Source organism: Juglans microcarpa x Juglans regia, chromosome 4D (assembly GCF_004785595.1).
Source record: "Juglans microcarpa x Juglans regia isolate MS1-56 chromosome 4D, Jm3101_v1.0, whole genome shotgun sequence".
Classification (NCBI taxonomy): Eukaryota; Viridiplantae; Streptophyta; class Magnoliopsida; order Fagales; family Juglandaceae; genus Juglans; species Juglans microcarpa x Juglans regia.
In genome coordinates this window covers 21,883,275-21,910,839 of record NC_054600.1, presented here as the reverse complement: position 1 = coordinate 21,910,839, position 27,565 = coordinate 21,883,275, and the positions used below count along the sequence as shown (strand labels likewise).

Genomic DNA, 27,565 nt, shown 5'->3' with positions numbered 1-27,565 from the left:
GGTATTATTGCAATTTTTCGATAGTTTGAGAAGGTATCGTTTTAGCTGGATGCCATGATGCAATAAGGGCTCTTCTACAGAGTGATAAAACTTGATCGTAACAGACAAAAATAAATAGAGAGTGATAAAAAGAAGTAAATTAGACAATGATTTACAAACTTCCACGTTTAGGTTTTTTAATTGTGTAAGGATGGTTTTGAATTCGAGCTCTTATCTTAGCACAGAACAGACCAAACACTACATATTCTGTAGAACTGTAATGTAATTTACTGCAGGGCTTGGGCTGAGTTGCTCCAAGAAAGAAGGTTTTGCTCTTAAATGGTCCGTTTTTTAAAATAAAAAATAAAAAGAAATCATTCAATGAGCAAATACGTCTATCCCATCATCAATGCTGGTCTGCAATAAGAATGAATATCCCATGTATGACAAACCTATAAATGGTTGGACTTGGACTCACGACTGCGCTGCAGGTAACATAAAATTGTGAGCAATAGCTACTATAAAAGAACACATCTTTGAACAACTAAAAAAGCCTTCTTTAGTTAACTCCCAAACCAAAATTTGACAACCTTAAATAACTGTTGTGTTAGTGGAGACCGACCATACATACTCGCCAGTCCGAACTTTTTTTTTCTGAAAATTGCATCATCAAAAGCAATTAGACGATATAAAGGAATTAATTGTATATTATAGTTTATATTACAATACACGGTTGCTAAACAAACTCTCCCTATAAGTTCTCTGTATGGTGGCTGCAGCCTCTTCACCTTCTAAATTGTACATATATGACAAACCTGGAGACTATGAGCAATTGGTTAACTGCTACATCTTCTACCATTCTCGAGCTATGTGAACAATAGACAATGCTTTATCTTCTGCAACTCATATTTTCACAATGCAACACAGCATATCGGCCATGGTTGGAAAACTTATATGATCCTGCGTGGGTCAAACCTGTCAGAGATGCATAATTGGCACTCTGACATGTTGTAAATTACACAACTTTGTCAGGTAACATTATATATATGCAAGTGAGCTCCGGTCAAGGTCAGGCTGTGGTCGACCACGAGTAGGAGTTGGTGGTCTTTGAATGTTAAGCTCCTGCAGAGCACCAGAACATAGAGTATCACACAAGCCGGTCAATAGAATTCATAATTTTTCAGATTTCCTCATATACAAAGGCACAATTCAAACATTTGTAAGTCAAAAACCCACCTGCATCCACGTGTCCTCAATGACATGTTCAGGAGATGTCTCTGGAGACTGAAGTGGTGGTGGTAAGGGATGAATTAATTTTGGAACCACAACCAACCCCCTTCCAAGTTCGCCGTCCCTACATATATATGAAGCATGAGATCACGTATACTTGCACTCGAAGAGGAGAAATCCCAAAGCAATTTTACGTTCCACAATAGTTCGTCGCAGAAAAAAGGGTTATCAACTGTCCCTGAGCAAACCGTTCAAAACCATCCATGACACATTCATGGGCCCTTATAATGATCTGTAATTTGTTCTTCTTACAGAAATCTGATGATTGAGCTTGCTGACGACATTGATGTTTCTGTTGCTGTTTGTGCCATAGAACTTGTAAAACAACTACTAAGGTGATACTTGTCGATCAACCTTTTGAAAAATTCAATGTTAACAGTAAACAATAAATCATTTTTTCCCCTTGGTGACTGTTTATGCAAAACTCATGCACTGAGAATTGGCTGCTATCTGTTGCAGACATCAACTTATACCAGATCATGACTTGGGTCCTCTCTATGATTTACTGATTGATGATCCACCAGAAATCAGGCATGCCATAGGAGCATTAGTTTGTGATCATCTGATTGCTCAAAAGTTTAGTACTTCCCAGTCTGATTTAAAAGGTTTTAGTCTTCCTTGATTCTCTAGTTTCATGTGTATGCTATGATTCTATCAACTTTCACTATGATGACTACTATTTTCATTCTAGGCGATGATAGCAGTTCTTCAGAGGTCCATCTTGGCAGAATGCTGCAAATTCTGAGAGATCCAATTTTAAGCATTTACGTCATTGATGATGATTGGGAGTATATGAAGGCTATGAAGGTATGTTTTTATGACTCACATTGTAGGCTATGGGTGGGTGGGTGGGAGAGTGTGATTTGCGAACCTGACTGGGTCAGGATTTGCTGACTTTACTTGACATGCAGTTGGGTAGGCATTGATATTTCTATTTTGGCATGGCTGTACTTTGATCCCAAACTTCAGTTGCATTAAAAATTTATTGCAAGTTTAGAACCAAGCTTCTTTTTTTGAGCATACCATGCAACAAGGACGACATTGAATTAATGCAGTTTTATGTCCCAAATTTGAAGTAGCTCTAATGGATTTCATTTATATTTTCTTCTGCTTTGGTGTTTTTTCGAAAACAAAATTCTCTTTTATGCTGAAACTTTATATTTTTTTCCAAACAACTTTATATTGGTTTTTCATGTATACCTGGTTGAGTAATTTCAAATTTAATTTGTACATTATATTTGAAGCATTAGGGATCACAATGTATGTAGGATCTGGTGGAAGTTGTAGCTGCACCAACTTGTCCAACTGGGATGCAGAGCCACTTGGGTTGGTCAACTTTTATTCTCAGAGGGTTATGGTTTTGGTCAGCGTGTTAAACTTGTGACAGTTGGGGTTGGGTCACCTTTAAGCTGCGCGTTACTTTCTATGTTGGCATTTCTATTCAACAAATTTCTGGAGTGGAACTTAGAGAAGACACTGTTGTGGTGCAGTATATAATAAATTAGATTAGATTTATAATGAAATCTTCTAATAGTATTAACTTTCTCTTGAATTTCTTGGGTCACTTTATAATGGTAGTTGATTTTTCACTTGCAGGATTTGAAGTGTATTGTCTCCATTCTCTTGGATGAGAATCCGTTGATTGAGCTTACTGATGAGGATGCAACAAACTTGGTTCGGCTTCTTTGTGCATCTGTCAAAAAGGCTGCTGGAGAGAGGATTGTCCCTGCTACTGATAATCGGAAGCAATATTACCCTAAAGCTCAAAAAGTGTGTAATTCCTCATGCATTTTGTTCCTGTTTTGCTCAAATACCTTCATATACCTTTTTCATATTGCCAGCTCTAAATATGTTTTGTGCACTATAGTAGAATACAGCATGTTTTGTACCAAAATATCCATTTTTTGTATAATCAGGTGTTATTAAGAAAGTAAATTGGTTTTGATACACGATTATGGCGAGTGGATTTGTGTTTTTGGGCTTACTCTCTAGAGGTGGGTCTTCGTGGGTGAAGTTCCACGTCAGTAAAAATTGAACTAAATAAACTGGTTTTCTTTTGGAAATTCAGTTTATGCAGTTTATCATGGACACCATATATTAGGACACCATTCTGAATTACTTCTGTTCCAATTGTCAGGAAATATTTGAAAACAACAGACGGGATATTACTGTTGCCATGATGAAGAACTATCCATTGCTCTTACGCAAATTCGTGGCAGACAAAGCAAAAATGCCATCACTAGTTGAGATTATTTTACAAATGAATCTTGAGCTTTATTCCTTAAAGAGACAGGAGCAGGTGGGCCACAGAATTTCTTGTGCCTGTCGGTTTGTTTGATATTTGTACAACTTAAAATTCAAAGCAAAAGCTTACAGGCTTTACCTTTCAGAATTTTAAAAATGTCCTTCAGCTTATGAAAGAGGCATTTTTTAAGCATGGTGAGAAGGAGGCACTGAGATCTTGTGTGAGGGCTTTTAGCTTTTGCTCCACCGAGAGTCAAGGGGAGCTGCAGGATTTTGCTCGTAATAAATTAAAGGAACTGGAGGATGAACTTATTGCTAAACTTAAAGCTGCAATCAAAGAAGTAGCGGTATGCTTCAGTAATAATCATTCTTTTTTTCCTTGATTTGTGGTGGGTAAAATGTGATATGTTTCAGCCCTGCAGGATGGTGACGATGAATATTCACTTCTTGTAAATTCGAAAAGGTTGTATGAGCTTCATTTGTCAAGGGCCGTGCCTATTGAGAGCTTATATGACGGTATTGTCATGGTTCTCACTAGGTTTAGAAATATGGAAGATGAGGTGTGTCAAGTCTTAGCTTGCGGAAGAATCAGACATTTGTTTCTCTTACTCACTTTGTTACATTTATATATAATCATTTGCTGCTCATGCTGGCACAGGTTGTCAGTTTTCTTCTTCTGAACATGTATTTGCATTTGGCGTGGTGTCTGCACTCCATTGTAAATAGCGAAACTGTGTCTGAAGCATCTTTATCTTCTCTATTATCTAAGCGCAGTACCTTTTTTGAGCTACTTCAGTACTCTCTCAACACCTACGCTGAAGGGGAGAAAGTGGGTAAAAATGGAAATCAGCTAGGAACGAAAAGGTAGTGCTGCCTAGAGTGATCATGGTCGGATCAGAGGCATTTCTTCATTTGCATGAAATGGTATTTCGAACACAAACTCCCCAAATCAGATAGATAGAGAATGGTTCACCAACCTTGAAACAAATTCCGAGATAGCCCATTGCAAGTAAAATCCCTCTGTTGATTAAAGATGATTTGAAGAGAGTAAGAAATACATGAAACTACAATCTCATCAATGTTGGTAATTCTGAAATGCAGTGAGAAGGAACATTACATGAAACAAAAGGTGCAAAAGTTAAGGTAATGGCGGGAAAATGCGTGAATGGGGTGAAATAACAGCCTTCTGCACGAACTTGGACTTGCTTGGATCATGAACCCATTCAATCTCGCTCATGTTGGGTGTCTCAACATATGCCATGGTGAATTCTCCCACCTTCTCTACCTTCCCTCTCTTGCCTGCCCTCAGCACCCAACTTCTCCGGTTGCAAGAGAATATTCCATTTGTTAGTTGGATAATATCACCAGGCTCAAAGGCATCACACTCATTCCCCCAGAGCTGGAAGTGAACTGCGGCTGTCTCATCAGCCACAAGTGCCAAGCATGTCTTGTTTTGGCCCTCTGATGCTGTCTTGCCTATGTTCAAAACTATGACTTGTGTATTTATGTTGTTCTCAGCTGCAGGCACAATGTCTTTAAGAGAGTACATAGCTTGCTTTCTAACTGCAAAAATCTAAACAGAATCAAATTATTTCATGTCCAACCCTTTCTTGAGAAAAAATGATAAATTAATGTCCATCATGCAGATGAGTGATGGTAGCCTATATGGGACCAGGATGTTCTAAACAAAACATAATTGGTTGGGAAACTGACTTTGAATGAAGCAAACATTTTAATCATTTCTACAGCATATGGGCAGGGGAAATGGCACACGTACTTGGTGGTAATTATAGATAGTGTCAATGAAAGCAAGAAAATTCAGCATGAGAGATCACAACAGAGAAAACAACACCAATGAAACATAAAAATCTGCATGGTTTACCCAACTTGGGTTTATGTCCATGTGTGGAAACAAATCAATGAATGCCAATACATACAACTCAGTTCCTATTATTTGGAAACAAATCAATGAATGCCAATACATACAACTCAGTTCCTATTATTTGGAAAAAAATAGATAGATAAACTAACACTATAAACCAAAAAAATCCCCACAGCACAGAAAGTGAAACTAAGAAACTTCTAATTGGCAAGTTACACACGCACACACCAAATGTCTAACCCAAAATCTGACCCCATTCATCTCATTCTTATAAAGCGAGAGATACCAATATTGCCTGAGCCGGTTGGCAAGACTAGAGATCATGTAGTAAATCTGAGCTTCACGAAATCATTAAAAACTTGATGAAACTTGCAAAAACATGAGCATGAAGAGCACTAAAGTTTACTTCTTCCATGCATCTATGCAAAAGTGAAACATTGGAATGACTAGTCTTCTGGATTATTGATTGGGAATGTCATCTAGCAGGAATTTGATAGGACATATGGACCCAGGTGGCAATGCATTGTCAGGATAGAACAAAATAACACAATGCTCCTTTGCTAAGAGTAGGAATCTACATTTCTCTACAAGAAAACTTCATATTCAACAGAGGGATTTGCAATATGGTAATCCAATTACAACGACCCCCACCAAAAATACAAAAACAAAGCCCCAGTAGCTTCACCTATTGACAATCTCAAGCGGCTTTTCGAGCATCAAGTAGCCACATATGGAAAGTTAACCTCAAATTCAAGTAACCCAGAGCAGTAAAAGAGAAACCAACCGGAATACTTAAAAGTTAACATTTTTTAAATTTATGTTTACAATCTACATCATAAAATTGTAAAATTTGTTTAGAATACTGAGATTGAGAAACGGAGGGATATAGAGAAACCGACAAAGGGGCACCAATATCGCTAACTAGTACGCAGTTATCCCGATTTTCTCTATACGAGACAGCCCGAAGTACAATAAAACATAAATCTTTCGTTGTATGATAGATTAAACCGAACAAAGCACCACAGTAACACAGTTGAATGAAGAAATTTGGAACAGCAAAGTTACCTGCTTCTCTGGGCAGAGGGGCACCAAACAAAGATCTGCAATGATTTACCTTTCATGAAGAGGAAGAAGACTTTATTAGAGATCACCGGGAGCACCATTAGGGAGAGACGAAGAGAAGAGAGGAGGGGTGAAAGGGAGAACTCCAGTCGCTGGGCAGAGGGGCGAGGGGCGAAAGGGAGAAAGGTGGGCGCTGGGCGAGGGAGGGAGGTTTCTGATTTCAAAATCTCAAATGGAGCTCCCAATGTAAAACGCACTGCAGGCTCCCAATGCAAATTCGAAATGCATTGGGTATTTGTAAAATGAGCATTTAGACCAAAAAAAAAAAAAGACAGGTAAGGTGTGCTACGGATCAGCCATAAACAGTGGCTGATCCGTAGAAGAACTTGCATATCAATAACCAACACGTCAGCACATATTGTTATGCAAGTACAAATAGTATTTTCCTTTATACTTACAATTTTTACTCATATAATAATATGTGCTAACATGTCAGTTATTGATATGTTGAAAATTATGAAATTTGAAATTCAAAATTTTAATTAAAAAAAAATTGATAAAATAGGTCTTTTACTCCGTACGTAAAATTGTAAATGCATGTAGTATTACTCATAGTAAAAATATACCACCTATTATTATGTTGTACATTCTGAGATCATAGAAGAACACAACCTAAAAGGTATCGAATGACAATGTCAATGGAAAAGAACGACTTTGATATGATAAATCTTAACAAGTAACTAAAGTTCCTCATAAAATTGAAAAGAAAACACAGTAAACTCTCATGAAACAAAATTGCAGAACTTTCAGTTGGCATGAAAACAAAGCTGCAAGTACCTTTTTTTTAAAATAATTAATAAATACCTTAACAACACACTATACTACTAGTAAACACTGATATGATACATTTTTAGGTGGCTTTTGGACATACAATATCAGTTAAATACGCCAAATTAATAAATATGGCTGAGGTTAGCATTATTGATAGGCTTTGTTCAACTTGAATGTCAACTTTTACACTTGAAACCAATCACCTACCACCAGTTGTTTAAGGCCCGAAGACCGTGGTCCATGTGATGTGCTTTTTTGCCAACAGATTCTTCTAAAATCTTTTCTGAATCTTGTTTCTAAAATTCTTCTCAAATCTATAACTCAGCATAATCCATATGAAAGTTTATGAGCTTTTCGTCATTGGGCATGCAGTCTTCCAGTTTGCAAAGCAAAAATATTTGGTTTAATACTCTATACATCTCTTCAGATTGAGGGTGTGATTCATCAGCAACCAAAAAGTCATGAAACTCACCCTCTATCTCAATCAAGCTACGTCCAGGAGTCTTCTTGACACCCTTCTCTCTCATCATACATCTCACCATCCTTACATCACCCCATCTTCTCTCATGAGCCAAAATATTTGCCAGTAATGAATAAATGCCACTGTCTTCAGGATCCAACTCTAACAGCTTATAGGCAGAAACCTTAGCCAGCTCAACATTCCCGTGCATTCTACAAGCATTAAGAAGAGCACCCCATGCTGCTACACTTGCTCCCATTGGCATTTTTGCTATAAATTTATAAGCTTCTTCTAGTAGCCCAATTCGACCATACAAATCAATCATGCAAGCGTAATGTTCAACTTTTGGTTCTATCCCAAAATTTCTTTTCATGCTTTTGAAATAGTTTTGACCTTCTGAAACTAAACCCCCATGACTGCAAGCTGACAACACACCCACAAATGTGATGTCGTCTGGCCTAAATCCCAATTGGGTCATCTGCTCGAACAGGACGAGGGCTTTTTTAGCATGTCCGTGAGAAGCATATCCGGCAACCATGGAATTCCAGGAAACCAAATCTCTCTCCACCATTTCATTGAAGATAGTTGCAGCCGCATGAAGACTCCCACATTTTGCATACATGTCAACAAAAGCATTTTCCAGAATCAAACTAAATTGAATCCGCTTTTGATGGATATAATAGTGGTGAATCCATTGACCCAAATCCAATGAACCCAGTTGACCACAAGCAGAAAGCACACAGACCAAAGTGTTCTCTGTTGCCGCCAATCCTGCCTCTACCATGTCAAGAAATAATTTCAAAGCTTCCTTTGGTTGATTATTTTGAGAATAACCAGCAACCATTGCATTCCAAGAAATCACGTTTCTCACGGGCATGTCATCAAAAAGCTTCCTTGCCAGCTCCAATTTCCCGAACTTTGCATACCCATTAACCATACTAGTCCATGAAAACACATCCTTATTCTTCATGTTGTCAAAAATCTCCCTAGCAGTGACCAAACTACCACATTTTACATACATATCCAACATGGCGTTTTGCAAGTTCGGGCTCCAAGAAATTTTTTTCTTTTGTATGTATTCATGGATACTTTTCCCCATACTTAATTCCCCTTTCAGTGAGCACGCCGAAAGTACCGGAATCATGGTAACCTCATTTGGCTCAACATCACTCAGCAGCATCAGATTGAACAATTCCAAAGCCTCATCCGAGCAATTATGCACCACATGTCCATCAATTATCGAGGTCCAAGAAACAACATCCTTCACCAGAGTTTCATCGAACATTTTGCGCGCAAAATCCAAACACCCGCGCTCAGCATAGAAATGAACCAATCCATTTTGTACTATCAAATCCGAACTAAAACCCATCTTACAAATCCTGCAGTGAACTGATTCCCCCCCTGAAATTGCACAAAACTGCTCGCACACCTTGAGCGCAAAAACAAAGCTCCGGCGGTCCATTTCGACGCGTTCTCTTACCATACGACGAAAAAACCAAAAACCCACAGTGGGAATTTTAGCTTTACCGTAGCCTCTGATCATCGTATTCCATATGTAAGTATTGGGATTTTCGATTTGAGAAAACAACTCATGGGCATAATCAACGTCACCGATGTCAGCAAGAGCACAAAAGGCTACAACCCGGCTCACAGGGAATGTGTGAGTAATGAGGCCATTGACGGTCATGCGGGCTTGAATTTGCTTCAGTTGGAGCATGGTCGTGCATGACTCCATGATTAGCAGAGTAGGGTTGGTGATGATAACATTAGTGGTTGAGTTCCATTTGGGTCTCCTGGTGGAGGTTGAAGAGAATGGCCTGAGAAAGTGGAGTACTACTTGGGGCCTGAGAGTGAAAGCAGAGAGAAATAGCAGTGAGGTTGAGTTCTGAGTACAAGGGAAAAGGGGTTTCATGTGAGTTTGGAATGGAGCGGGCGTTGAAATGCATCACGAAGGTGCGGGTGCAGGGCGTTGTACTAGCAAATACGTGGCATATATAAATTGTTCTTGTATAAATTGTTCAAGGGCTTGGGCAAAAATCCCATTGCTTTTATTTTTATTTAAAAGAAAAAAAAAATCTTTTTGTTGACATACTTTGACCATATCTGAACCAACAGTTGAGCCATTTAGAACCTCGGCAGCAGCATTTGTAAAATTACACAAAGCCATCCTCTTTACTCCTCCGATCCCCGACCATGGAAACTTCGCAAGACACAGTATTCACCGAACACAACTGAAGGAATTTGCCGTGTGATAACAGTGGACTCACCGAGACAATGAGCTGATGCGCGGCGGCGGCTCTGGGTGGCTGGGAGGGACTGGCGGCGCAGCTGGGGGTACCTATGTTGGTGCGACACCGAGAGAGGGAGAGTTTAGAGAGGAACTATCAAAATCGACATAAATAGAGGGAGCGGAGGGTGGCGGACGGCAGTGGCTTACCGGAAAGGAGTGGGCTCGACGGGGTTGGGCAGGTTGGCGATCTCTGTGGCCTTGTAGAGGTGGTCTGACGTCTTCTAGAGTGGTCGACGGTGGCTAGCCACAACACCCAGCGACTTTGGTCACTAACGGCAGAAGGAAAAACGACGGGAAAGGCTTGAACGGCGACGGCGTACGTCTAGGTGGGAGGAGAGCTTGCCGTCGGCGGCGTCTGTGGTGGATTCCGGCGAGGTAAGTGTCTCGGTTGGATGTCAGAGTGGTTTTCTTGGTTTGCGGAAGCTGCTACGGTGGCTATGTGTATAAAGTTTTCTTGTGTTTATTTCTGGAGGTCTCGGGTGGGTTTTATGGGCAAGGAGAAGGGGTATCGTGGATCATATGCAACCTATTCCAATCTAAGAGACCAAACAGAAAATAAAATAGCTGTATAGTTTAACAGTAGAGAAATCCTATTCAAAACAATTTTTTTTTTTTTCCCTATTCAAAACAAATTACTACGTCAATACATATCTAATAATATAATAAAATAGTAGTAATAATTATTATTATAAAATCACACTTTTTGGGTCTGGATGTTACAAGAAGTCTGTGATACTCTGCAATATTTTTTATGACTGATTTTTTTCGTTATGTGCCCCTGCATTAATAGAATCGCCATCCTTTCGAACTAAAATTGAGAGTTTGGTGTTATTTAAATTGCAATGCTTTGACTGGCGTGCATGCTAGATGTTCGAAGATATGATTCCAATGGATTAGTACCTTTATGCTTGGAATCAGGATGCCTGCTTTGCTACTATATTCACTATAAAATTTCCCTTCATTGATGCAGAGAAGGTCCTCAAAATCATTGTACTCACATGTGGCTTCTGATATTACTATGTTAGCTGGAGCTAAATAGGTGTTCTAGTGAAGTTTGTAACTCTGTATCAATCTTTAGTGAGTTTTAGAAAAGATTTACTGCATGATCTCTAGTCTTGCCAACCGGCTCAGGCAATATTGGTATCTGTCGCTTTATAAGAATGAGATGAATGGGGTCAGATTTTGGGTTAGACATTTGGTGTGTGCGTGTGTAACTTGCCAATTAGAAGTTTCTTAGTTTCACTTTCTGTGCTGGGGGGATTTTTTTGGTTTGAAGTGTTAGTTTATCTATCTATTTTTTGCCAAATAATAGGAACTGAGTTGTATGTATTGGTATTCATTGATTTGTTTTCACACATGGACATAAGCCCTAGTTGGGTAAACCATGCAGATTTTAATGTTTCATTGGTGTTGTTTGCTCTGTTGTGATCGCTCATGCTGAATTTTCTTGCTTTCATTGACACTATAATTACCACCAAGTACGTGTGCCATTCCCACTGCCCATATGCTGTAGAAATGATTAAAATATTTGCTTCATTCAAAGTCAGTTTCCCAACCAATTATGTTTTGTTTAGAACATCCTGGTCCCATATAGGCTACCATCACTCATCTGCATGATGAACATTAATTTATCATTTCTTCTCAAGAAAGGGTTGGACATGAAATAATTTCATTTTGTTTAGATTTTTGCAGTTAGAAAGCAAGCTATGTACTCTCTTAAAGACATTGTGCCTGCAGCTGAGAACAACATAAATACACAGTTCATAGTTCTGAACAAAGGCAAGACAGCATCAGAGGGCCAAAGTAAGACATGCTTGGCACTTGTGGCTGATGAGACAGCCGCAGTTCACTTCCAGCTCTGGGGGGATGAGTGTGATGCCTTTGAGCCTGGTGATATTATCCGTCTAACAAATGGAATATTCTCTTGCAACCGGAGAAGTTGGGTGTTGAGGGCAGGCAAGAGAGGGAAGGTAGAGAAGGTGGGAGAATTCACCATGGCATATGTTGAGACACCCAACATGAGCGAGATTGAATGGGTTCATGATCCAAGCAAGTCCAAGTTCGTGCAGAAGGCTGTTATTTCACCCCATTCACGCATTTTCCCGCCATTACCTTAACTTTTGCACCTTTTGTTTCACGTAATGGCCCTTCTCACTGCATTTCAGAATTATCAACATTGATGAGATTGTAGTTTCATGTATTTCTTACTCTCTTCAAATCATCTTTAATCAACAAAGGGATTTTACTTGCAATGGGCCATCTCGGAATTTGTTTCAAGGTTGGTGAACCATTCTTTATCTATCTGATTTGGGGAGTTTGTGTCCGAAATACCATTTCATGCAAATGAAGAAATGCCTCTGATCCGACCATGATCACTCTAGGCAGCACTACCTTTTCGTTCCTAAATTGTCACCTCTTCTGCAATGGTGTCCAAATTACTATTTTTGAGATATTGCATCATAAAATTACCACTTCCGAAAAAAAAAAAAACACTTCAGCAGAATTTTGATTATTGGGTATTATTGCAATTTTTCGATAGTTTGAGAAGGTATCGTTTTAGCATGGATGCCATGATGCAATAAGGGCTCTTCTACAGAGTGATAAAACTTGATCGTAAAAGACAAAAATAAATAGAGAGTGATAAAAAGAAATAAATTAGACAATGATTTACAAACTTCCACGTTTAGGTTTTTTAATTGTGTAAGGATGGTTTTGAATTCGAGCTCTTATCTTAGCACAGAACAGACCAAACACTACATATTCTGTAAAACTGTAATGTAATTTACTGCAGGGCTTGGGCTGAGTTGCTCCAAGAAAGAAGGTTTTGCTCTTAAATGGTCCGTTTTTAAAAATAAAAAATAAAAAGAAATCATTCAATGAGCAAATACGTCTATCCCATCATCAATGCTGGTCTGCAATAAGAATGAGTATCCCATGTATGACAAACCTATAAATGGTTGGACTTGGACTCACGACTGCGCTGCAGGTAACATAAAATTGTGAGCAATAGCGACTATAAAAGAACACATCTTTGATCAACTACAAAAGCCTTCTTTAGTTAACTCCCAAACCAAAATTTGACAACCTTAAAAAACTGTTGTGTTAGTGGAGACCGACCATACATACTCGCCAGTCCAAACTTTTTTTTCTGAAAATTGCATCATCAAAAGCAATTACACGCTATAAAGGAATTACTTGTATATTATAGTTTATATTACAATACACGGTTGCTAAACAAACTCTCCCTATAAGTTCTCTGTATGGTGGCTGCAGCCTCTTCACATTCTAAATTGTACATATATGACAAACCTGGAGACTATGAGCAATAGACAGCATATTTTCAATAGACAATTGGCTAACTGCTACAGCTTCTACCATTCTCGAGCTATGTGAACAATAGACAATGATTTATCTTCTGCAACTCATATTTTCAAAATACAATAGGAACATAGCATATCCGCCATGGTTGGAAAACTTATCTGATCCTGTGTGGGTCAAACCTGTCAGAGACGTGCATAATTGGCACTCTGACATGTTGTAAATTACACAACTTTGTCAGGTAACATTATATATATGCAAGTGAGCTCCGGTCAAGGTCAGGCTGTGGTCGACCACGAGTAGGAGTTGGTGGTCTTTGAATGTTAAGCTCCTGCAGAGCACCAGAACACAGAGTATCACACAAGCCGGTCAAAATAATTCATTATTTTTCAGATTGCCTTATATACAAAGGCACAATTCAAACATTTGTAAGTGCAAAAACCAACCTGCATCCACGTGTCCTCAATGACATGTTCAGGAGATGTCTCTGGAGACTGAAGTGGTGGTGGTAAGGGATGGATTAATTTTGGAACCACAACCAACCCCCTGCCAACTACCAATATAGCTCCAGCATTGTTTGCCGTCCCTACATATATATGAAGCATGAGACCACGTATACTTGCACTCGAAGAGGAGAAATCCCAAAGCAATTTTACGTACCACAATAGTTCGTTGCAGAAAAAAGGGTTATCAACTGTCCCTGAGCAAACCGTTCAAAACCATCCATGACACATTCATGGGCCCTTATAATGAGCTGTAATTTGTTCTTCTTACAGAAATCTGTGACACGATCAGGCTGCAAGCAGCAAGACTTAAATAGCTGAGTCATGCTAGCACATTATTTCAAAACAGTATCCCTGTGAGTGGCTCATAGCCAAAAGAATTATTTGGCCTTGGGGGGTGGGGTTGGGTGGGGTGGGGGGGGCTCTGTACTTTAAAAATATGACAAAATACCTTCAAGATTCAATCCAACACTTTCCAACTAAACAATAACACGTACCCCAAAAGTGACAAGACCAGGCCCTCTAGCATTTGGTCTTAAACCCTCCACACTATCATTTTCTGTAGGATCAGACCTGTAAGATTAGATCTATTAGAACTGGTAAATAAAACCAGAAATAGTAAATAGAGAGATGAATTGGGCGAGATCCTACCATAGGAGATCCATCAAGATTATAGATCCAGCATCCATTGTTATAGGTCTTTCAAGCTTCTCTATCTGTTCTACTGAATGTATAGACCTCCCAATGCCACCATGCATACAGATAATTTTCTTCTCAATAAGTGCAGCAAGTGGAAGACAGTTGAATAGCTGATTAAATCGTGTCCATGCCCATATTCCATCATTCTCTCCCTACAAGTTGACATGTTATAGGGGCGCATTCACATAATTGCAGAATCTATTATAATATGCAAAGTCATCCATACCATTCTCTCAATGCATTCAAGGCGAAAACCAAAGAGAGCATTTATGTCAGCTGCCTCATGGTTTCCACGTATTAAGTGGACATTCTCAGGATACTCTATCTGCAAAATTATAAACAAGGCAATAGGGTGTCAAATATATGTAAATATGATACAATATGACACAATCGAGCTACATCCCAAAGTTAGAATACTATAACAGATGTATGCCTTAAGAGCTAGGAGCAAAGTTATGGTCTCCAAGCTATGCTGTCCTCGATCAACATAGTCTCCCAAAAACAAGTAGTCTATATACCTGAAACATAAATATATAGGCTCATCAAACAACTCCAATGTGTTTTTTAAGATTCTTAATTAAGATAGAGATTTAAATAAACCACCACAAGATGCCTTCTATCAAGTTTCCCTTGATCATTAACTAGAAGAACATGTCCTGCACAGGCAACATTATCACAGAGAACATCCAAACAGGCTAAGGGAAACATATACTTTTTTTCATACAAAGTACAAGCTTCTACTAATCCACTCGGTTTAATCCATTAAGGGAAGGTCTAGCACATAGATCCCAACTTTTAGGAAAAGATAGCTTCCAATTAATATACGTAGTTAGTTGCAACCCTGACCCTGAACAGCGTCAACTGCAGGCAAGATTCTGCAACCTTTTTCCAATGTTGGGTGTGTACTCTTAAAACAAGGCAACAATTTGTGCTTCTACAAATGTGTGCAATTGGTTCATTTTACAGGACGTTAGGACATAGCTTTCACTGCAAATCCCATAAGATTTAACATTCTCCTAAGTTATAATAGAACCACAACATAGAATTTGGAGTTCTACAGTAAGGACCCGAGACTCATAGTCATGACATAACTAACAATACATAAAATCTAAAGCTAAAGCTGATAATATCTTATTTGAAATCAGATTTACTACCAAAAACCAGCTAAACTAAATATCATACTGAAATGTCAAACTTACGTTATGTCTCCTGCAGTGGAAGGAAATCCATATTCATCAAATAGCCGCATTAAATCGCCAAATTGTCCATGAAGATCACCAAATACCTTAACAGGCGCTTTCAGCTGAAGAACTGTTGGCTCATGCATAAAGATCTGTTCAGCAGCATAACAGAGCTCACCCACTTCATAAGAATCCAGAAAGAACCTCCTATTTGGAGGAGCTTTCCAGTTCCGAGGCCTGAGCAATGTGTAAATAATCTGGCAAGGGTACAACTAACAACTGAGTACATAAACCTAATCCAAAAGAAATAACGAAGAACATCAAATTTAAATAATGCTTACCTTCTTATGTAAGCCCTGAGGAGACTTCTGTCTGGCGAACTTTTTAGTAGGGTATGAAAGGTCATTGTTCAATGGAATCATTCGTCTGCTCTCATTCTCAAACTGATCCAAAGATAACTGTCTTACCATCCCACCCAGGTTACCGACAGCCTCTTTAGCAACTACAACCTGCAACCATAGAAGAGTATGATTTTGCAGCTTGAAGAAGGAATAAAAATCTGGATATACGACAATGATGCGAAGGCCATACAGCTCTTGGATGAAGACGAACATCTGCCTCAGTATCACTACCATCTGAAATTGTTTCTGTTGCTTGAGAGTTGTCATCCGAGACAGATGTCTCTTCAGCAGATGCAGCCTGCACAGCTTGCCAGACAGCACTAGCTGCTTCTGCTTCAGCAGCAGAAGCCTCCCTCAGTTTCTCCATAGAATTTTTGTCCATGCTGCTTAGGATGTGCATCATGAAAGTTCTTATAAGTATGAAGAGAGCATTTGAGAGAGAGAGAGAGAGAGAGAGAGAGGGAGGGAAGGAGACAGTGAGTGATACCTCATGCCACCCAATGAAAGAATCTCTGCTCCACCATCCAAAGTTGGTGTTGTCTCAAAAGGAATCATACTAGATTGATTCACTTTGGTACTTGTTACTGGTGGAGCTCTCTCAGATGTTATTGCAGGAGAATTAATGTCAGGCTGATAAGGTGAATTTTCTGCAACCAGAAAATCATCCAACAGCACATCTGCACAGAGTAACATATTTGACTATATTTTTGTCACAAGACTTGCAACAATAGCTGTAGAAAAAAAAAAACAAGAGAACACATAGCAAGACCAGTAAACATAATGAAAGAAGCAAGAACATCAATAAATGTGAAATTATGTTGTCAACCTAGCTGGAGATAACATCCCATTAATGATTCATTTCTTTAACCATGTCATCCAAGGAAGAGTTGGAATATGCACTCTACTTCTTGCGTGAACTTAAGCTCATGCCTCAGTGTAGTGATTTTGGGGGGAAATGGTGTTCTTGGATAGCATTGTATTTCACTATTTTTCAGTCTGCTCTTTTATATTGGTGAATGGTACACCATTGGACTTCTTCAACAGTTCTCGTGGTTTGTGACAGGGTGATCCATTATCTCCATTACTTTTGTTATGGTCGTGACTCACAGTAAAATGATTTCAGGTGATGCGGATGACAGTTTCCTCTCTAGTTTCTCAGTGGGGTATAGCAACCTTGGCAGTTGGCACGCACAAATTTTGACACTTAAGTCAAAGCTTCAGATTTCCCTTTCTTCTTCTTTTGACAAGTAATTGCACAACTTCATAATTTTGGACTGGAGCTTTTACGTTCTCTAGGGTTTCATAGAATTTATTAAAAAAATCATTTTTTATTAAAAAAGGATCTAAAGTTTTAGCCCGGAATCTTGCAATAGAGGAAACCTAAACTTCAAACCCAAGAATAACTGGTAGTCCACTCTATCAGTTGCAACTGTTGCATCCTTCCTAAAACATTTTTCAGTACATCTGTTCTTCAAAATATAAAATAGGGACATTTTCACTTCTATAGTGACATTCAATATGTTTTCAAGACTGCATTTAGAGTTTTACCTCCCTTGAGACCACCATAGATGTATATTCGAACACCAACAGATGCAGCTGCATGGCGACAACGACGCATAAGCTCCAAAAAAGGATCATATTCAGTTTGTCCCTTGCTTGTGCGTGAAGAGGTGACCAGCCCACTTCTATCTAACCAAATTCCAGCAGCGGTGTCCAATACTACCAAATAAAAGATGTATAAGATTTTCTGCAGGAAGAATACCCCCATATCTATATATCAATCATAATAAACAATACAAGAAAAGAAATGGATTATCCTGCAAGCGTGAAAGGAAAAAAGGGCGGGCAGGGGAGATTAAGGATATTCAATCCATTCAATGGAATGAAGCAACTGACTGCTCAACAAAGACTGAAGAAAAGGTCAGAAATATGATCTGCAGCAAGAATCGCCTTTCTGCTTGGCTTCAAGCAGAATAAAACAGTCATATCACCTGATTTCTCAGATGATAGGATATGAAAACATGATGTTTCAGGGGGGCCAAGTGTACCCCCCCGTTCAGGAAATCAAGGGCAACAGCACTCAATCTCATTAAGGATTGATCCTCTGCATGAGCTGTGCCCCTTTATTTATTTTTTTTTATAAGTAAACGATTGTATTAATGATATGAGCTGTGCCCCTTTATTATGATGAAAATAAGAAGTGTGGCCCTCCTCTTCTGCACACAATAACACATAATATATATGTATATCTCAGATGAATTTAAAAGCCAAGAGATTACCTGCAACAGTTGCTTCACCTTCCACTCCACGTCCTCCTCTGAGAGCACCTCCTGTAACATGCAATCGTGCACCAACAAAAACCTGATAGCCAGAAATCTTATGTTCAGTGATAAGAAATAATGCTCGGGATTTGAGAGTTTGTTCACTCAAGAGACAGCACAGTGTAAAAAACCTATCATCTAAACCAACCAACTTGTTTCAATGAACTGTGCAGGCCCATTAAAAACTGTGTCTAACTAAATCACTACAAAGAATATATTAAAAAATACATAAAACTAACAATACTTTAGATTTATGCCTAAGCACACAATGGATGAAGATATATGCATACATAATAACTAACAAATTGACAATAATAACTCCTACTGTATATGTCATTACTTACCGCAGCATGTTGATACCTTGGTGAAGGAGATACACCTGGTGCAAGAGTCCATTCCCACTGACCATTCCTATGCATGAGCAGCCCATAAGCATCTGCGAGTGGCTGTGGAAGCATACACATTGGAGAGTTAGATCTAAAATGCTTAAAGATTCATTTATTACATAGAACCAAATGCACCTCACTAGTTACACAAACTTCAGAAAGTTACATAAAGGGGCAAGTAAGTAAGATTGGACTCACTAGTTACATGGAATTAAGATGCAACTTCCATACAACTTAGGGCAACAGGTTTTGTACAATGGGTAAGCACAGGAAATAATTTTGAAGATATTGGGGAAATTTGTTTTGAAACAGTTGGAGCACTACTGGGGAACTTCCAGATCATTCCGAGGGAAAGCTCAACAAACAAAATTCACCATGTTCATTTTAATAAGCAACAAAATTCACCATGTTTTGCATTCTTATGTGTAATTTTTTTTGTAAAAAAAAATATTAAAAAAAATAATGTTGCTTTATGTAAACTCAAAATAATAATATTTTGTGTGATATTTGTGATACTTTTCCTTTCTTTCCTGATATTTCTTAAACCTTTTACTTATCAAAATATATCATTTAACTTTTTCCTTGAAATTTCACTAGAATTATTTAATCAACTCGGACTAGGTTCTCATTTTCTCTCTTATTTAAGGTCATCATGAGTTCCCTCAGTTTATCAGAGCTTCACATGAATACTCCCCAAGTTCTTATCCATGCCAAATCAGTTCTAGCTTTATGTTGGGTTTCACCTTTTGCGCTTTTTAATAAACATTTATTCCTTATAAAAAAAATATAGCTTCATGTTTCCCATATGATTTTGGTTTTTTTCTTTTTGATGAATACCTTATGATTTGGGATTAGCATGGGTGATGCCTAGGTGCTATGGGATGATATTTTCAATACTGGTACTAGAATGAGTGATGCCTAGGTAAGTGGTCAATCTCCTCGCCAGCTGGAAAGGTTTACATGGTATGCTGCAAATTGCAGCAGTATGGAAGATGGTTTCCATATGCCTACTATGGTGCATTTGGAGGGAAAGGAAGGATCGGAACTTTGAAGATAAGGAATGCTCACTGGATGAAATTAGACATTTCTTCTTCGATACCTACTTTTATTTAAACTGGAGTTTGTAGTTTTCAATAGTTAAGTTTGTTCAACTTGCAGGGTATATGCTATCCAAAGCAAATTGAGTTTCAAGGGACACGCTCTCCATGCAGATGCTACAAATTAGCAGACACAAATTGGCACATTAAAGTCATCCTTGGTTTAATCGTCTAATTCCTCACATCTTTCATGTGCCTTAAAAATTCTAAGCAAATCACAATAACACACCAATTCAAAATTAAAATTGAGCTAGATGCCCAAAAACCAAGCAAAAACATAGGAGCCCAGTAAACCAAATTGGCAAACATGCAGAGACTATTTGTTATAAATTGAATGCTTCATACATAAGTATATCATTACCGTGCCAGTAGAGTCTCTTCCACCACACAACAAAAACATGCCATCTGAACGGGCACTAGCTGTAGCATACCTACAAAAGAATGTTGAATCATAACTATTCTACACATGGACAGTTGAACGAATACACAAGTAAATAATTTTGTGATTCCCAACAAACTAAAGACACTCACATTCTAGCAGAAGGTCTATCACCTTCCGGGCTCAGCCTCTGCCATGCATAAGGTTTCTGGGCAGTATCCAAAGCCCAAGCATCAGACAGAGCTCTTTTTCCTAACCCCAAAAAAAAATATTACATGGTTTTGATATGTGACAAAATGCATTCTTACTGCAGCAACAAATCAACAAGCAAAAGCATTCTCTTTTCTGAAACTAGTCATGATCAAGTTTGAACTCAAGCAATAAAAAATAAACAATAAGTCACAGCAAAAGGTTAGGTGAAGGGAGGTTGTGAGAATATTATCATCCTAACTATGTCAGACTATAAGTACTAGAAGTATAACATTCAGTGAATAGATCCAATCAGTGCCCCAAAATACTTTCGCAGGCACATGGTGTACATATAAATTATTGGGTACAGAGTTTAAAGAAGCAAAAATCAACAAATCACAATATGCGTCTAATAAGAAATCAAGTTTCCTTTGGATTTTGACATGCCGTCTCTTCCAAAAATGCATACTACAATCAATTTTTTATTTTTAAAAAAACAAGTCAGACAGATAAAATATAACTGGACAGTGAATCTCCCTCACCGTCATTGCCACTGACAGTGACAAGGTATCTTTGAGCAACCAAGTCCATTACATGCCCGTAGCGAGGTCCAGGTCCCTGTCCTTGTACGACCACTCTATGCTCATATGAGAATTAGAATGATCAATATCAGAATGTAATCAAAATTCAAGAAACCCAGAAAAAGAAAATGCCGATTAACTGCAGCCAACTAATCTCACCTGTGCCACTTAAACTTGTCATTCGTCAAGTCCAGCACGTATAGGTCATCTGTAGAATGCCCAGCAGGACCTATCCCACCCTAGCCATACAGCACGAATCAATAACTATTAAACATATTATCAAACTGCAGCAACAAAAGCCTCTACAAAAAAAAAAAAGCCCGAAGAACGATATGCTTAGAATTCTATTGTTTTTCAAATAAAGTTATTTTTTAATCACCTGAAAAACGACCATAGTACCAACTGCAGTCGCTGCGTGCGCAGCCCGAGGTGAAGGAGGCTCGCCGGCCGGCCTAATTCTGCAAAATGCATGCACCCCATTTAGCAAAACTGTGAATCAAATCCAATCTAACTCAATTCAAAACCGTAAAGCAAAAATAATAATAAGGAACCAGAAATCACCTGGTCCATTTCCTGGTGAGAACATCGTAAGAATGAACCGAATTGGTCACACCGGCTAACCCTACAAAATTAATAACAAGCAATGAAACAAGTAAGTTCCATTTGAATTTTGAAGCAGACAGAGCAAACGAAAAAAGAGTTATCATCACATACTGATGCCAGGGGCGGAGGAGGATGCGCCGCCTTCGATGGCAGTGGCGCCGCCGAAGAGGATGAGGCGGGGGCCTAGGGATTTGGTGGCGGCGACGGCGGTGAGCGTGTGACTACACCGGGGACCAGGGGCGTCGTCGTCGGTATCCCAATAGGTCTCTAAGCTACGATAGGTAGGAGCCGGGGACAGCCATGGCTTCGAATCCATCTATCTGTCTCTAGATTCGCTCCTATACGGAGGCAGCACCCCCCAAGCGAGAAGGAGAGAAAAACCAATGAGAAGGAGAAGCGAGAGAGGTACCAGAAATGGTGGAGGAGAGGGGTGCTGGAAGTGGGGCCCGGGCGGGGCTAGGCTCCGGACCCAGCTCGGTTGAATTTTTTTAATTCCGACCGGAGGGGTTTGGGTTTTGGCTTTCGGCTTTTTTTTTTTTCTTTACTTTTGGTTTCGGGGGGTTTCAGTTCAAACTTTGACGGAGCTTTGGTGTTTTTTTTTCTTCTTTTTTTTTTTTTAAAAAAAATTTAAATTTAAATTATTTATTTTATAATACAATTAGTTTATCAACTCATATTAATTTATTATTATAATTTTTTTAAATTTTAATATAAAATATAATAAATAATTTAATTTTTTTAAATTTTTAAATAATAATAATATTAAAAAATAATATTTTATTATCTAAATTTAATTTATTTCAATTTAATTCAATTTAATTCAATATCTAAACGAAAATGAAAGAATTAAAAAAAAATGGCAAGAGGTAAATAATTTCTATATTTGAGAAATTTCTTTATTTGAGTAATTACTTTGGCAAGAGCTAAAAAAAATGGCAAGCGTCTCTGGATTTTACTACTAGTCTACCTATGAACTTTTTTTGTCAAAAAGGTTGACGAGGTTGATTGAGGTACAACTCCTGTCGAATCCATGTTAGACTCTACACTATTCAAAATATATATTTAAATTACTTTCCGTGTGTTGCTAATCTTTCGAGGCAATTTCAACCAAAATTTTAATTTTAGATCTTAAAAAAAAAAAAATAGAATGCTTAAAACCTTTTTTTTTTTTTTTTATAAATTTACTAAACATACTATTTTTAAAAATATATATATGTTTTAATCTCGTGGGATTTTAATAATCCCAAATACAGATAAAAATAGAAAGCATAATCTAAATATCTAGAATTTTTACAAGGCAAGAAGAAGTAGGAGGTAGAGGAAAGAAAGTTCGCAGTAAAATCCAAGTGGCACTGCAGATGTAGCGGTTTCCTTGTGTATGGATCCATCTTCTCTGGCATCTATTGGAATTAGAAAAATATTCTAACTATAAATAGATTATATATAAATAATTTTATAAATTGATGTAATTCAATATGATTTATCAAATTATAAAATTATTTTTATTGTAAAATAGATTTAATATATCAAACAAAATTACATCAATTTATAAAATTATTTTTATATAATTATATTATGGATGTAGCATTATTCATTTTTATATATTGCTTTAAAAAAGAAAAAAGAAAAAAAGGAAAAAGTGCAGGCCATTTCTTTCTGGTGGCCGGAAACCTGCCTATGAAAAGAAGGAAGACCAGCTCATTTACTTTTTTATATTGATTATGAAAGCTCTTAGTTGATTACATCATGTTATTCTAGAAGCTGAATGAATGCAGAGAGGAGATTCCATATTCCAGAATTTAATAAGGCAGAGTTTGAATTAAGTGAGTCTATCTAAATTAGAAGGGAATTAAGGAGAACGATGATTTTTCATGGAATGGTGTTGGTGATTAATTAAATGCATATTTGGATGATTTTGGAAAAGAGAAAAAAAATCGATAAAAATATATTTTAAAATAAGTATTGTGGTGGAGTTGGTGAAAAATGAAAATGAATAGATAAATTTAAAAATTTATTTGAATATAATTTTTAAATATACTTTTTGTTTTGAAGTTTGTAAAAACAATATTGATAATGGTAAAATCTAATTATTATCTTCTTAGATAATTATTAGATGGAAAAGTTAAAATTTTAGAATTGACATATTTTGTGTTTGAATGATGTTTTAGAATAAAATTATAAAAAATTTTGAGATATTTTCATGTTTGCCAAACACGACCTAAATCTCATTTGGTGGATTGAAGGTGGTATGTTTAACAGAAGAATAGGGTGATTATTTACTTGAGTTGTTCTTACTTCTTCTCTAGACTCTAATTATACCTTAGTTGTGAAGCATTGATGGTTTTATAGCAATAGAAAAGTAGAGTACTTCTCAAATTCAATGGTTTGTATTATAAAGTTGGATTGAGCACATACAACATTAAAGTCTCGTTTGTTTTTACAAATGAGATGAATTGAGACTAAAGTTAAAAATTAAATAAAATATTGTCAGAATATATTTTTTTAATATATATATTTTTTTTGTGATTTGAAGAAGTTGAATTATTTATTTTATTTTGTGTGAAAATTTAAAAAAATTGTAATGATTAGATGAAATGAATTAAAACGAATTAAAAGAAGTTGTAAAAATAAACGAGACAACATCCGAAAAAAGTTTGCTTCTTTTATTTGTAAGGATAATAGCTTTAGGGAAGATTTTATCAGTGGACGAGCCGAGAAAGAGGGTGAAGATCATTATTCAATGCTGAATTGTGGGCTTGAGTATGTGTTATTATTTTGGGAGTAATGCCCAGAACCATTTCTAAAGTAGTTTTTTTTTTTTTTTTCCCCTTCTTTCTCAAGTGACTTCTTTAATAAAATAGCATTAGTACAAGAGTAGGTTATATTACAAATCATTTAATGAGATGATGCTTCTAATATCTAAAGGAGAGTCATTCCCACTATGAAAATCTAATAAACATACTGAGATTTCTATTAGAGGGATTTCTATTAGGATATATCTTGACCGCTCTCAACTCTTCCAAGTCTTTTAACAAAAATCTGGTATCCCTTGCCACTCCTTCTTATTTCCAATTGCTTGATTTTTGTGAGTGATTAATGTTGTTAATAACATTTAGTGAATCCCCTTCAATGACAACTTTTCTGATATTTCTTGTGAATGCTTCTTGAACTCCTATGTAGACTGTCATCGCTTCACTCTGATTGGGATCAGTACTACATACAAACCTTGTCACTACAAATTGAACTTCTCCATATTTTATCTGCAAATTGTTGCTGATGTACTACCATGTTGTCTCACTACAACATCAATTGTGATGGAGTAGGTGTCTTCGAGTTCAGGTGGTTTCCAGTTGGAATTAGGGTCAGATTTTGAACATTTCTTCTACCATGCTTTACAATGTTCCTGATACATGTCTAAGGTTTTTTTGACAAATTGATCTACTGCTATATTGTTGTTTGTATGAATTTTATGATTTCTAGTGAACCAAATATTATCCATTGCCACAATAGCAAAAATTTGAAAATGATGAGCTTCTTCATCAAAGAGATTTAGCTTGGTAGGGTTAAGAATATTTTCAATCCAAGTTCTGATCCCTAAAGGTTTGAATGCTTCTATGTCTAGTGGCTAAGGTGACTGTCTCCAAAGTATTCTTGTGAAAAGGCAACTTAGAAAAAGATGCTCATTAGTCTCCTCATCCTGATGAAAAATGGGACAGATTTTTGGTTCCTCAGAAAGTGCTATAAACCTACTAAGAAGGCTCTTAGTAATTAAAATGTCATTTAACACTTTCTAAAGGAAAAGCTTCAGCCTGTCTTGAAGTTTAAGGGACTAGAGTTTTTTCCATGAGAGAGTGAGGTTTGTTGAATTTTGTTCATTTTGTTGGAGAAAAATAGCTGCATAAGTTGATTTTACAAAAAAAGACCTGTTGTATGTTGAGTCCATCTTGAATTGTCCACTTGATTATGATAATGGTGCTTAGTTAAATGGATTTTTTTTTTATTATTATTTCAATTACTGTTTCTTGAGTAAAAAGAGCTTGTAATAAAATTATGTTCCATCTTCTTGGCTCTTTAAGAATGAGTTCAGAAACTGTCATTTGAGGGTCTTGCCATGTATCAGGTGTTTTTGGTTTTGGAGTGAATCTATCAATAAAAGGTACCCATGGATCTGACCAAACTTTAGTTCATGCCCCATTGTTGATCTAGATACAGAGATTCGAGAGAATGAAATCTTTTTGTTTGAGAATGCTTTTCCAGAAACTAGAATCTTTTGGTTTTGCAGAGATATTGTTCCAATTTGAATGTCTCATGCATTTTTGAATGAGCATTTATTTGCATGTACTTGTTTACTTATTGATAAGGTGCTAGGTAACTTTACTCAGAAGGACTTTATTAAAATTTGTTGCAGTTCTCATTCCTAGACCTCTTAAGGATTTAGGTCAACAAATTGATTTCCAAGATTTTAGTATAAGATTGTGAGTTTTGTTAGCCTTAAACCCCCACCAAAACCGCATTTGAATTCTATCAATTTGTTTGGTGATTTTCTTAGGAAGCCAAGTGGTAGCCATAGTATAGGAATAGATTGTGCTAGCTACTGACTTAATAAGTATTGTTCTTCCAGCTTTAGAGAGGAGTTTTGATTTCCGACTAGTCAGTTTGTTTTGAATTTTTTTAATGATTTCTTGACAATGTTGTTTCATAGGAACCCCAACATTGAGTGGCAGACCTAAGTACTTGATTTTTGATTGGGAAAGCTTAAAATTAAAGGTTGCTTTAACTTCTCTTATCAAATGCTGCCTACCATTCGTACTAAATTGAATGGAGGACTTGGCTAAGTTGATCTTTTGGCCAGACCAAAATTGATAAATCTCAAGGCATTATTCAAAAGCTTGTGCATTTTGAGCAGTGGTTGTGCCAAAAAGAATTAAATCATCTGCAAAAAGCAGATGGGAAAAGTAAGGCTCATTCCAACTGATTTGAATCCCTCAAATTATTCCCATTTGTTCTTGTCTGACTATCAATTTAGAGAGAACTTCACTACCTAAAATGAAGAGGAATGGTGAGAGTGAATCACATTGTCTGATTCCTCGATTTGGGTGTTCAAAACCATGAGGTTTTCCATTTGTTGTATGGGGAATTTGGGAGTTAGAGAGGAGGTAAAATTTGTCTTGCAATCACATTATGTGGACCATAAGGATAGACAAACAATCATGCAATCCATAGTGGTAAGCTCCTTTTATATTCCCTCAAGTCCATGCTGTTAAGATCTCTCTAAGATTGAATTATTGCGTTATGCAGTAAACAGGACCCTTTTTCAAGATCTTCACGTGCCCCTATTGTTTTCCCAATCAATCCGTCAAGAAAAGGTACCAACCACGCAGTAGAAGAATGGTGGAACAAGGTGGGGGCTGTTTAGCATGGAAGAAGCTCATATTTTTGGGGGTTAACATGTGCTTTGATCACTCTGTACATAGAAAATGAAAATGTCAAAATATATGCAGAAAGGGCTTTGCCTTTCCTTCACTGTAAAGACAACCCCAAGTTATTCTCCGCACCCTGAGCATCCTTGGATCATGGTTTTCGACTGTCCTCGCTGCAAAGAGGAGGAATTATCTACACTCTCTGCACGCATGCATTGATCAGATCATTTCTCAGAAAGTTCATGAGCGGTGCTCATTCAACACTCAACAATAAAGAAACCGAAAAGATAAACTTCAACTACATTGTCATTACCAGGTGGACCTGTAAGTTTGGGACCCAGAGCCTACGACCCAATAACTTTCCAAATCCTAAGAAAGCGTTTGATCACAGAAAAGCAGGAGTATGGCAATTGATGCCCACACAATAGGCACTCAATAGGTGCAGAGTA

At 37.4% G+C, this 27,565-nt stretch overlaps 4 protein-coding genes across 17 annotated transcripts; 2 read left to right on the top strand and 2 right to left on the bottom strand.

Annotated features, from left to right (window-relative positions):
• Nucleotides 1-745: 745 nt before the first annotated feature.
• Nucleotides 746-4,381, top strand: LOC121260214 (sister-chromatid cohesion protein 3-like). Its single transcript, XM_041162052.1, has 9 exons — nucleotides 746-849; nucleotides 1,524-1,604; nucleotides 1,729-1,874; nucleotides 1,961-2,076; nucleotides 2,866-3,039; nucleotides 3,407-3,568; nucleotides 3,660-3,860; nucleotides 3,936-4,073; nucleotides 4,172-4,381. The coding sequence occupies exons 1-9, from the start codon at nucleotides 746-748 to the stop codon at nucleotides 4,379-4,381; spliced, it is 1,332 nt and encodes a 443-aa protein (XP_041017986.1).
• A 187-nt stretch (nucleotides 4,382-4,568) lies between these two features.
• On the bottom strand, nucleotides 4,569-10,554 carry LOC121259255 (pentatricopeptide repeat-containing protein At2g22410, mitochondrial-like). 13 transcript variants are annotated; one of them, XM_041160765.1, is made up of 5 exons: nucleotides 10,186-10,551; nucleotides 9,837-10,086; nucleotides 7,761-9,729; nucleotides 6,461-6,713; nucleotides 4,878-5,086 (listed from the first exon to the last, which is right to left on the bottom strand). In XM_041160765.1, exons 3-5 carry the CDS (start codon nucleotides 9,658-9,660, stop codon nucleotides 5,017-5,019), a joined length of 2,223 nt encoding a protein of 740 aa, XP_041016699.1. In that variant the 5' UTR covers nucleotides 9,661-9,729; nucleotides 9,837-10,086; nucleotides 10,186-10,551; the 3' UTR covers nucleotides 4,878-5,016. The 13 variants fall into 13 exon arrangements, with proteins under 13 accessions (XP_041016698.1, XP_041016697.1, XP_041016702.1 ...); XM_041160766.1 differs by having other exon boundaries at nucleotides 4,942-5,076; nucleotides 10,186-10,550; XM_041160764.1 differs by lacking the exon at nucleotides 6,461-6,713 and having other exon boundaries at nucleotides 4,569-5,076; nucleotides 7,761-9,592; nucleotides 9,841-10,086; nucleotides 10,186-10,550.
• A 196-nt stretch (nucleotides 10,555-10,750) lies between these two features.
• On the top strand, nucleotides 10,751-12,290 carry LOC121259258 (SOSS complex subunit B homolog). The gene has a single exon (XM_041160778.1). The coding sequence runs from the start codon at nucleotides 11,745-11,747 to the stop codon at nucleotides 12,153-12,155; it is 411 nt and encodes a 136-aa protein (XP_041016712.1). The 5' UTR covers nucleotides 10,751-11,744; the 3' UTR covers nucleotides 12,156-12,290.
• A 921-nt stretch (nucleotides 12,291-13,211) lies between these two features.
• LOC121259254 (serine/threonine-protein phosphatase BSL1-like) lies at nucleotides 13,212-22,187 on the bottom strand. 2 transcript variants are annotated; one of them, XM_041160761.1, is made up of 21 exons: nucleotides 21,808-22,187; nucleotides 21,655-21,715; nucleotides 21,473-21,551; nucleotides 21,253-21,332; nucleotides 21,055-21,149; nucleotides 20,476-20,575; nucleotides 20,306-20,375; nucleotides 18,806-18,907; nucleotides 18,420-18,501; nucleotides 17,689-17,859; nucleotides 16,628-16,817; nucleotides 16,331-16,523; nucleotides 16,081-16,248; nucleotides 15,758-15,996; nucleotides 14,992-15,076; nucleotides 14,785-14,883; nucleotides 14,511-14,710; nucleotides 14,357-14,432; nucleotides 14,017-14,152; nucleotides 13,803-13,942; nucleotides 13,212-13,687 (listed from the first exon to the last, which is right to left on the bottom strand). In XM_041160761.1, exons 1-21 carry the CDS (start codon nucleotides 22,010-22,012, stop codon nucleotides 13,604-13,606), a joined length of 2,655 nt encoding a protein of 884 aa, XP_041016695.1. In that variant the 5' UTR covers nucleotides 22,013-22,187; the 3' UTR covers nucleotides 13,212-13,603. The 2 variants fall into 2 exon arrangements, with proteins under 2 accessions (XP_041016695.1, XP_041016696.1); XM_041160762.1 differs by lacking the exon at nucleotides 21,808-22,187 and having other exon boundaries at nucleotides 21,253-21,322.
• Between the last annotated feature and the right edge of the window lie 5,378 nt (nucleotides 22,188-27,565).

Coding starts and splice junctions, on each gene's coding strand:
- LOC121260214 (XM_041162052.1), top strand. CDS start 746: ATGGTGGCTGCAGCCTCTTCACCTTCTAAATTGTACATATATGACAAA. Junction 850..1,523: donor TTCTACCATTCTCGAGCTAT/GTGAACAATAGA, acceptor TTCTTCTTACAG/AAATCTGATGATTGAGCTTG. Junction 4,074..4,171: donor TTAGAAATATGGAAGATGAG/GTGTGTCAAGTC, acceptor ATGCTGGCACAG/GTTGTCAGTTTTCTTCTTCT.
- LOC121259255 (XM_041160763.1), bottom strand. CDS start 9,660: ATGAAACCCCTTTTCCCTTGTACTCAGAACTCAACCTCACTGCTATTT. Junction 5,077..7,760: donor TAGCTTGATTGAGATAGAGG/GTGAGTTTCATG, acceptor AGATTTTTGCAG/TTAGAAAGCAAGCTATGTAC.
- LOC121259258 (XM_041160778.1), top strand. CDS start 11,745: ATGTACTCTCTTAAAGACATTGTGCCTGCAGCTGAGAACAACATAAAT.
- LOC121259254 (XM_041160761.1), bottom strand. CDS start 22,012: ATGGATTCGAAGCCATGGCTGTCCCCGGCTCCTACCTATCGTAGCTTA. Junction 15,077..15,757: donor TCCACTGCAGGAGACATAAC/GTAAGTTTGACA, acceptor TTTATGTTTCAG/GTATATAGACTACTTGTTTT. Junction 14,433..14,510: donor ATCTTGATGGATCTCCTATG/GTAGGATCTCGC, acceptor CTAATCTTACAG/GTCTGATCCTACAGAAAATG.